The sequence below is a fragment of the Sitophilus oryzae genome, unplaced genomic scaffold (assembly GCF_002938485.1).
Source record: "Sitophilus oryzae breed Bouriz unplaced genomic scaffold, Soryzae_2.0 scaffold_577_pilon_pilon, whole genome shotgun sequence".
NCBI lineage: Eukaryota > Metazoa > Arthropoda > Insecta > Coleoptera > Curculionidae > Sitophilus > Sitophilus oryzae.
Window position 1 is genome coordinate 322,527 of NW_022147170.1, and position 11,559 is coordinate 334,085.

General features: G+C 34.0%; 1 protein-coding gene across 1 annotated transcript in view; it reads left to right on the top strand.

Annotated features, from left to right (window-relative positions):
- Positions 1-2,788, top strand: part of LOC115887565 (dynein heavy chain 6, axonemal-like) — a 110,948-nt gene extending 108,160 nt beyond the window's left edge. The window contains exon 10 of the mRNA XM_030907022.1: positions 2,726-2,788. Within this exon, the coding sequence (XP_030762882.1) occupies positions 2,726-2,788 (63 nt within the window). The remainder of the gene's footprint in view (positions 1-2,725) is intronic.
- Positions 2,789-11,559: the final 8,771 nt, after the last annotated feature.

Below are 11,559 nucleotides of genomic sequence, written 5' to 3' on the forward strand. Positions count from 1 at the left end.
GAAACTTGAAACATAATATTTACTCCTATTATATTCATGTAACTAAATTTTCTAATATTAATAACTCTCTGATAATAAAAACAAGAGTGTGTTTTGAAAAAAGTAAAGCATAATTACTGTGTATTGACTTTATTGTGAAAAGCAACCTATTTGAAACACATTTACGTAACTACAGAATAGTTTAAAAGAACTTACACACATGTTTTTTAGTCTATTTTCTTTATTATATTTGAAAACTACAGTCCCCCTTCCAATACATAAAAACATTTATATTCAAATATACTCTAGATAGAGCTCCAATTTTTATATGAAATGAGAATTTGTTCACACATAAACTACCGTATGATCGAGAAAAAACGGCGTCAACGATGGCTATGAAATGAAGGTCGCTGTCATTTTATATGTAAATTTATATGGGAAATGTCATTGATCGTCATTTCCAAGCCAACAGGACGCCGTTTTTTTCGATCATATGGTACATTTTATGTATTTTATTCTTTAATTTATGTATTTTATGTATTTTATTCTTTAAAGAGGACGCTAAGTCAACAAATTCCTAAATAAAAATTTGTAATTTGTAATTCCTTCAGTGTTTTCGAAATCGTTGTCGGGGTTGCGTCGGTTTTGAAGAAATGTCGAAGAAAACCCCGGACTGTCTACCATCAGCCACCGGATATAAGTAGTTATTAAAGCAAGTTTTTTTTAACATTTTTTATTGTATTTATGAGTTTAGTGTTTGATTATTATCATGTGAAAAATTTTAAATAATATTTTAAAAGTGATACGCATGTGATAGGTTTGTGATGTTCAGTTTAATAGATATTTGGTGTGTATGTGTTTGCGTATATGTGTGCTGGATAAAAAAACACTTTCATTAAAAGGGTAAGCTCTAACTAAACATTAAAGGTTATAATTGTTTATTGAAACGATTGAAAATATTTCCTAATATAGCAAAAAAGAAGCTATAATTGTTAAGATTTATTTTTTCAGTTTACTCCACTGTAAAAAGTATTTAAAATATTGCGCGTTTCTCTAGAATTAGTAGAGCAATCTGCACTAATATGAATAAAATTAATTTTCGTATTTTTTTCTGTAGCAACTAAAAATAATTGAATTTATAGATAAACATGCAGAATGTGGGTATGGTAGGAGGTGGCAACGTTGCATTCTCTCCGACACTCTCTATGCCCGCTAAACGAATTTCCCGGGGAGTGAACAGTGGCACTCAAAAGTTTTTCAACATTTTCCGGAAAATGTCAAGAAAAATATAAAATTTTCAACATTTTTTTTTCGCAAAAAAAACATCATAGGCGTGTTTCTGGGGTTGAACTTTACTACCAGTTAAAATATCTGCACTCATTTCTGGGACACCCTGTATATCGTCGAATCTTACTTCAACACATTAAAATAATTTTAAAGAAGAAAATTAAAACAGAAATTAAAAGTATTTATACAAAAAGACTTAAAACAATTGTTAGCAGTCACCAGACTTAACAACTACAGGGGGTCATCGTGAACCTTACCGAGTTTCGCGAACTCGATGGAGAAAAAAAACGGACAGACAGATATTTTGGAAATGCTAAAAGGGTCCTGTCTAAAACCAATAACCAACAACGCAAGAGATATAAAAGAAAATAATCTGTTATATTTTGCCCCCCCCCCTTAAGAGGGAAGCTATTGTTTCCAACAAAAACAAAAATAAAAAAAATAAACTAGATCTGGCAGTGAACAATATAAGAAATATGACGCAAATAAAATTAAATAAGACAATATGGTCAAACAAATGAAACAAAAGGTTCACGATATGATTCCTGCTTACATACACTAAATTAATATTAACTATTAAAAATTACACTTAATACTACCAAGGGTATCCGCGGCGAACAATTAACTTTCGCGAAACCCGATCACGACACTTGATCGGATGACATATTTCTCCCGATCTCACAGTTCTTGATCGATGCTTAATTTCTTCTGATTCGTGTAGATGGAACCAGAATAACGTGGATGTCTCATTCAGATTAACCATAGGATCTCGCTGGAACTGCGCTGCTACTTGGAGATTAACCAAAATTCCGCTTCAACGTTATAATAAATCTGGATGTGGGTTCTGCATGAAGGAATTTATCTTGTTGTCCTTCTCATTGATGTCATCTGATTACGTTTTTTGGCAAACTGAATTATGATAAGTAGGTACACATGTCTTGAGTGGAGACTGGCATAGGTCACACGAACGAACACATGCCTGAAGAGGTTATACCGCCTCTGCTCGGTCCTCCGTGCCTCGTTAGTAATCTCCTAATATGTATCAAATCCATTCTGGATAGTGAGGCTTTCGATCAGAGAGGTTATAAGGGTCACTTCTCTGTCGCTTCCATATCGGTATTACGTTATCGATTATTTCTGACCATTCTGATACTTTCTGAGCTGCAGGATTTAATTGCAGGATAGCCAGATGTTTCCACTCTCTAACAGTGTCAAGGTTAGACATATCTTAACTAAAACAATGTTATCTTAGTCTTCTCTATCTTCACATGCTTTTAACTGATTCCATTCAAATTGGTAAACTTTTTAGTTTAAAAATGTTACTATACCATCTGTCCAATACTTTAAATTACGAATGATTATTAACCTCTTTCTTGTATAATATGTCTTTATGTTGTCTGTTCGTATTACAAAATTCGGGTATACGTATGTAGTTTTAGTTCAAGTATCCGATTGATAGGTGGCATTAGACACCAAGCCTACTTCTAGTTTGACGCCTATTCTATCAGCTAAATCTAACTGATTTATAGCGTTTAGGAGACTAAACGAGTTGATTTATCGACTAAACGAATCGATTGAAATCAGTTGATCGACTAAATCAATTTCAATTTTTTCAAAGTATTGGTTTTTGAACATGTCTAACCTTCTGGTAACCATAATTTAAATTGATCTTCTAGCTGAACATCACTATGATTTTCAAGATACTGCATGACAAATACTCCGGACATGGTTAACCTTTCAGAGACATCACACTCTAGTATTCAGAATATCCTCTACCTATCTGTTGCGATCTTACAAGTCCTGCAAGATACATCCCTCTTCTTCATCCCTTGTTGGTATTTATCTTATAAACTAAATCTATGGTCGTGAGGTGGACCGTTGGCAGAATAAAGAATCCAAAACTTTAAATTTACTGTAACATAAAAAAAACTTTTAAACACACTGAACTATAGCCAAAAAAAACTACCAATAGTATAATACATTAAATTTATGGTCATTGGTATCGACTTATTTTTATACCCTAATACACCTTCAGCTTGTTCTACGTTACTATCATCCCCGGTATTCCTCCTTTCTGAACCTCTGCACACCTGTACATACATTAAGTTACAGAGTTAGCTAATTTTCCTTATTTTTAACAAGTGATTTATCAAAATGTTGGATATACTCCTTGAACCAATTTCCAGGTATTTTTACAATTTGTTCCCTTAATTAAAATTCCTAAAAAATTTGAAATCCTAAAACTTAAAACAGCACTTTTATTCTTGTCTCTAATGTGTAGTATAGGATAAGAACACTCTGTCTATTACGATAAAATAAAAAATCGAAAATAAAGATTTTATCAAAAAAAAAAGAAATTCAAAAACTAAATTCCAAATCAAATCGAAGTGTCTACATTAGTAATGAAAACATAAATATAAAACTCTGTGGTGACAATGTTGAAAGCGACATTCCTACTCTATCCCTGGTGATATTCGAATATCGAGACACGTCCATAGAGTAATAACAAAAACACGTCTGTCAACGGTCAACGATGTCACACACACACTCTCTCAACACACTCTCAACAACTACTAGGAATAAGTTTGCTCAGCCTTCTTTAAACTGTGTATTTGATTAAAGTATTTTAATAAAGTGTGTACTAATAAGTTTACATCATATTAATTGATAACCCAAACCGTTAGTACCACAATTGGTGACCCCGGAATTACCTCGAACACGCAACAATTGATCAATTTCTCGTCATGAACGACATGAACGAAGCGAACCCAACAAATACACCCGCAGAGCGAGCTCAACACGTGGATCGAGTGGCTATCAAACCACCACCGTTCTGGAAGGCCGATCCGAAACTGTGGTTTGTTCAACTGGAAGCACAATTTGCTCTATCATTACAGCAGACCTAACAAAATACAACCATGTGCTTAGTGTTGTGGACACGAGTATTTTAACTCAAATATCAGAACTACTCCTAAACCCACCTGCGGACAATAAGTACAACGCCATCAAAGACAGATTAATTTCAATATATTCAGATTCTCAGGAGAAGAAATTAAAAACTCTCTTGTCAGACATGAATCTCGGTGACAAAAAAAACCTTCGCAGCTATTAAATTAGATGACACGTTTAGGAGGTCCATCAGTTTCATGTGAATTACTGAAAACCCTGTGGATGCAACATTTACCTGCACAGATGCAATCAGTATTAGCCACCAGTAATGACAATCTAGACAATTTGGCGAAAATGGCAGACAAAATCGCAGAGATTGAACAACCCCGCAACTTCGCAGAGCACAACAACGATCCTTCACTTACTGATATCATCCAAAAGCTCTACAAAGAAGTCCAAGAGTTGACACTACAGCATCCTTGTCGTGAGCAATCTCCACATCGGAAAAGGTCGAAAACACCTCTTCGTCAGCCCCAGGAGGAGGATGGTGAAGTCTGTTGGTATCATCTTCATTTCAAGGACCGTGCAAGATCATGCAGAGCGCCTTGAAAGAAGGGCCCCATCCAGGAAAACGAGACTTTACGACGTTAAGGGCGACGAACGCCGTGAACCCTACCAGTCGCCTTACCAACCCTCCTGTTACAGTCAACTCTACCTTCTCTAACAACCATCGGTTAGTTATTAAGGATCCTAAAACAGGTATATCATTTTTAATAGATTCAGGTTCTGATGTTTCCATTTTACCTAAAATGACACGTAATTATGATCAACATAATAAAACTTGTTTATATGCCGCTAATAACACCCTGATTCCCACGTTTGGTACAAAGAGTGTTACTGTCAGCTTGGGTTTAAAACGGAACTTCACCTGGCATTTCGTAATAGCTCAAACTGATACTGCCATTTTAGGAGTAGATTTTCTACATCATTTTCGACTATTAATAGACCTTCACGGGAAGAAAACTATTGATACTAGCACTAACTTATCTTATCCTGGTAAACTTAAACTTTCCTCATCTGACTCTGTATCAACAATTGACAAAAATTGTAAATATTTTAAGTTACTCGAAGAATATTCCGCCATTACAAAACTTTCGAAAACAGACTGTTATATTTCTCACCAAACTACACACATCATCCCTACAGATGGTCCACCAGTAGTGTCCAAAGCTCGTCGTCTCCCTGCTGATAAGCTTACCATTGCCAAACAAGAATTCCAAACTCTCTTAGACCAGGGAATTTGCCGTCCTTCAAACAGTAGCTGGGCAAGTCCACTGCATCTTGTTAAGAAAAAATCAGGTTCCTGGCGACCTGTTGGCGATTACCGTCGCTTAAATGCCATTACACGGCCTGATAATTACCCTATGCTTAACCTACAAGATTTCAATCACATTTTACATGGTAAAACAATTTTTAGCACCCTAGACCTTGTTGGAGCATATCATCAAATACCTGTCGATCCCGAATCTATTCCGAAAACAGCCATAATCACACCCTTTGGTTTGTTCGAATTTACCCGTATGCAATTTGGTCTACGCAACGCAGCTCAATCCTTTCAACGTTTCATTCACGAAGTCTTACGCAATCTAGACTTCTGTTTTTCCTATATTGACGACATCCTTATAGCATCCTCTAGTCCAGAGCAGCATGAAGTTCATCTTCGACAAATTTTTCAACGCCTACAACAATATGGTCTCACGATGAATCTCGAAAAATGTGTCTTTGGCGAGAGTCGCATAAAATTTTTAGGTTACGAAATATCTTCGAATGGTACTAGATCACTTCCAGATCGAGTAACAACCAATTTAGACTATCCTCTACCTAAATTCGCTTGTGATTTGAGACGATATCTTGGAATGTTGAACTTCTACCGCCGTTTTACCCCTCATGCAGCTGATCATCAAACTATCCTTCACCAGATGCACAAGAATTGCAAAAAGTCTGATAAAACGCCATTATCATGGACTTCTGAAGCTTTAACTGCATTCGAAAAATTTAAAAATGATTTAGCCAATGCAGCCATGCTTGTTCATCCTCATTCTTCTTTCCCACTCTCTCTTACAGTGGACGCATCTAACAGCGCTCTAGGAGCTGTTGTTGAACAATACGAAAACGGAATTTGGAAACCCCTTAGTTTTTTTTCACGTAAATTCACCCCTAACGAAACGAAATACAGCACATACGACCGTGAACTTCTTGGAATTTATTCGGCTGTAAAATATTTCGAATATTTGTTAGAAGGCCGTAATTTCCAAATATTCACCGACCACAAACCACTCACATTCGCTTTTCGACAAAAATCCGACAAAGCTTCACAACGCCAAACACGTCATCTTGATTATATTTCACAGTTTTCCACTGATATAATCCACATCAGTGGTAAAAATAATATTGGCGCAGATACTCTTTCACGGATTAATTCTATTAATTCTCCAGATGTAATCGATTACGATGAATTTCAGAGACATCAAAAAGATGATCCTGAACTTCAACAAATTCTTCAAAACCCCAACTCAACTTCCCTATCACTTAAAAAGTGTACCTTTGCAGACACTTCTACAATGCTCTTTTGTGATTGTAGTCAATCACACATTAGGCCATTTGTACCTTTAAGCTTCAGACAGCTTATTTTCAAAAAATTCCATAACCTTTCTCATCCAGGCATACGAGCTACTAATAAATTGATATATTCACGCTTCGTTTGGCCTTCGATGAATAAAGACATCAAAGTATGGACACGAGCGTGTATAACATGCCAACAGTCCAAAATACATAGACATACCCTTACACCATATCAACAATTTCAAATACCCGAAGAACGATTTCAGATTGTAAATATTGACATTATTGGTCCCTTACCCTCTTCTAATGGTTATTCTTATTGCCTTACTTGTATTGACCGATTTTCTTGTTGGACCGAAGCAATCCCTTTGAGCAATATAACTGCTGAAACTATCGCATCCGCCTTTTATTCTGGTTGGATATGCCGTTTTGGAACTCCACTACAAATTGTTACTGACCAAGGTCGTCAATTCGAAAGTTCTCTATTTCAAAGTCTCAGCATATTAATGGGATGTAAGCGAGTTCGATCTTCACCATACAATCACAAATTTAATGGAAAGATTGAACGATGGCATCGAACTTTAAAAGCCGCTATAATGGCGCATTCATCTCCACAATGGACAGAAGTTTTACCAACGGTACTGTTAGGATTACGTGCTACTCTTTGCTCAGACGTGGAAGTTTCCCCTGCTGAACTAGTTTACGGTTCTTCCATACATTTACCAGGCGAATTTTTTTAAACTTCTAACACTCATACCGATCCTTCGACATTCCTTACGCTATTAAAAAACAAAATGGAAATGTTAAGACCTGTACCTGATAGTAACCACTCTAGTTCAAAACCTTTTATATCACCCGAATTGGAGAAATGTACTCATGTATTTTTACGAAGAGATTCTGTGAGAAAACCTCTACAACCTCCTTATGATGGACCTTATCGTGTAATATCTCGACATGAGAAATATTTCAACATTGCAATCAATGGTAAAAACGTTAACATTTCTAAAGATAGACTTAAACCTGCATATTTACTTGCACCTGACAATATTTCTCATGATCACTCTTACTGTAAAGAACTGTCTTCCGTTACAGAAACTAACAAATGTATAACATTCGAAAAAAAAACAAGTTCGTTTTTATTTATAGAATAATCTTTGTATTAGTATTACACTAGTTTAAGTTAAATACATACATTTACATTTACATACAAATGTTTAGTCATAATGAATACCCTTTTATTGTATTAATGTATTATCATGTTTTGTAATATCCTATACTATTTTCTACCAACTCCGTTTTTTAGGAGGGAGTATTGTGGTGACAATGTTGAAAGCGACATTCCTACTCTATCCCTGGTGATACTCGAATATCGAGACACGTCCATAGAGTAATAACAAAAACACGTCTGTCAACGGTCAACGATGTCACACACACACTCTCTCAACACACTCTCAACAACTACTACGAATAAGTTTGCTCGGCCTTCTTTAAACTGTGTATTTGATTAAAGTATTTTAATAAAGTGTGTACTAATAACTTTACATCATATTAATTGATAACCCAAACCGTTAGTATCACAACTCAATTATTAAAACCTCAAATTAAAGCTCTTTAAAAAATTATATCTGTGAATTATTAATAGATAAACTTATTAAATTAAATAAAAAAATATTGCAGGAAAAATTCTCATATATTATATCACGAGACCTATAAACTTAATCGATTAAACTATTCAAATATATTTTGCGCGTGATTTTGCTTGGAAAATAGTTGAATGCACAATAATTTAATAAAAACCGAGACCGCGAAGCGGTCGAAGATTTTTATTCTACTACTAATATTGTGCATGAAACTATTTTCTAAAAAGCAAAATCATGCAAAAAATTATTTGGGTAGTTTAATCAATTAAATTTATAGGTTGAGTGATATACGGCTAGATTATTTCCTGAATGACTTAGAATGAAGCAAATGACTTAGGATGAAGCAAATAACTATAAGAATTTTGTTAACTATAAAATTTAACATTTTCGGACAAAATTTTTTTACAAACAACAAATTACAGCGGTAAATAAAATTTAAAGACATTTCAAAATGACGTCTCGTAAGTAATGTTTGTGCTTCTGCTACCTTGGTTACGCATCCCAACAATGCATCGAGGACCTTTCGCATGTCAACATATCAAATTCTGACGTATTTTTCTCCGCTTATTTGTTCAAAATAATATCGAATTAAGGGATTTTCACCGATTAAAATCGTTATTAAGTTATACGTATGAGTTGTAAATCAATGCTTTTAAACGAACTGTTGCTAAAATGTCTCAGAATTAGTGATAAACGACAAAAAGAAAACCCAAAAGGAAGCCGACAAAATAATAGCGGTTAAACTGGTCTTGGGATTTAATCACTTATCTAAACAAAATGTATTCGAAAAATTAGATTATTTAGCTGATTGGTCCATTTCACGATGAGGGACATAATCATAGATAAATTAATTATCTGAAACGCTGAAAGAAAAACAAATTATCCATTAGCTTACTGTTATAACTTACAAAACTTTTTTCTAGACCCAGGTATATCTAACAAAACCCTGTTTACTAGTCATAAAAGGTAAATAGCATTTTATGAAAAAAGTTTTTTTCAAATATCTATCAATAAAAATAAGAAAAAAATTGTAAAATATATAGTATTATCTGAAAAATATTTATTTAAATCTTAAAATAAATTTAACAAAAATTTAATGAAGACGAGATCTGATAAGTACCTAGATTTGAGTAAAATAAAATAAAGAATAAAACTCTTTAAGTTAATAAACAAAATCTATAAACCTTCAAAGTCTATCTTTAAAGTAAAAATGTTTCTAATACCCCATAAAAAAGTAATTCAGTTTTGAAAACACAATATCTGTAAATATCCGTTAAAGATTTTTCATTCAATTGCGACAAAAAGAAAACTATTACCCTTCAAGAAATAAAAATAAATTGTATACAAAAATATTGTCAAATATCAATATAAAAAAACGTAAAAATATTAAGATTGAAAAATCATTGTGTTCTTTCAGTGTACCTTAACAAAAATTACGCAAATTGTTATTCTAAAACGGCAAAAACCCTTTTAGAATATCTATGTTAAATTATATTAACCCTTGCTCTGCCTGTTTCTCTTTCTTCTAATATGATCTTCAATCTTCTAAGAATCCGATGTATCACTGATTTTCCCCCCACGTAAGGTGTAAGGTAACTTCTCCGTTAGCTCACATCCTATGCCGCCTTTTAGCGGTTTGGGTGAATTGGTTCTTTGGTTCGGGTATTCGCCCAGGAGGGTTCCTGGGCGAATATATTCTCATATTCCTGGAGAAATATCTTTACCATCTCCTGTGTCTATGCAATGCTTCACTCTGCCTTAGCTTTTAGCGGTCTACCCTCGTGGGAGAATATGTTCTCATATTCTTGGAGAAATTTCTTTACCATCTCCTGCTCCGCCATATCCAGATGCCCACATTCTACCTTTGAATGGGACCTCAGATGAGCTTGAGGGTACCCCATCTGAACTTGAGTGTACTGCTCCTGAGGATTTCCTGCCAACCTTGAAAGAGAAACGCTTCTAGCTCGAGTCTAATTCATCCAGAAAGTACCAAATTTATGAGAGGGGTGGATTTAGGTATGGTCTGTGGTATGGTTGTCAAATTTAGTATACGAATAACAATCTCTCTTTTCTGATCTTTAGTTGATTCTGTTAAATTTACAATTGTAGCTGCTGTGCCGAGACCTGCTGCGGTGTGGTTCATTGGTTCACAAACCATGGTGCAGGGACCCGGGTGTTTACAGAAACACTATAGTCGCAACCATGTAAAGCCGGTATAGTTATTTCTACACGTCCAATCAAGCTAGGTTGCTTAGAGCAAGTCCAATCAATCCGTTTTTCAAGTCCAATCAAACTAGGTTGCTTAGAGCAAGCTAGTCTTCCGCCTTCCCCACGACACAGAGGTGACAACTTAGCAGCTATAAAACATATAATACTATATATAAATATAATATATAGTAACATATATATATAAATAATATAAATATATATATATAATGATATATATATAAGATATAAATATATAAAGACAATATATATATTAATATATATATTTATAATATATTTTTTTTTTATATATTTATCATTACCCTTGCTTTATTTATATAAACGATTAAAATACAGATTTTCTGGCCTTTAGCTTGTGTATTTTTTTCTACATTTCAAAGAAAAAGCGCAAAGGTAAAGAAAAATTAAAACAGGCTAAGAAAAGAGTAATAACGAGTAATACTACAGAAAAAATATCTAGACAAAAAATACACAGCAAGGAAAAGAATATATTATTTACTCAATAGACATTAAAGCGTAAGAATCTTGTTCATATTTCAATAGTATTTGAGATACTACTATTTATATATTATAATTATATATAATCTATATATATTAATAATAATAATATTGAAATAATAGTAGATATAAATTGATAATATGCCTCACCTGACAACTTACGCTACAGTCCATCTGTCGATATAGGAAGAATGTTTTGCTTGCCTAAAATGGTGAAGAACCACAAAAAAATGTTTTCTTGCATTGATATTGATAATTAATGTTTTTTTTAGTATGAATAAGTTAATATTAATATGAAAATTTATGCACCATTCGTAACTTCCAGGTATCGATACCTTCAGCTATTGGAAAACTGCTGATGGACACATCCATCCAGTTCAAGAAAAATAGATTGTAAAGTTTTTTCTATTTTGATAGT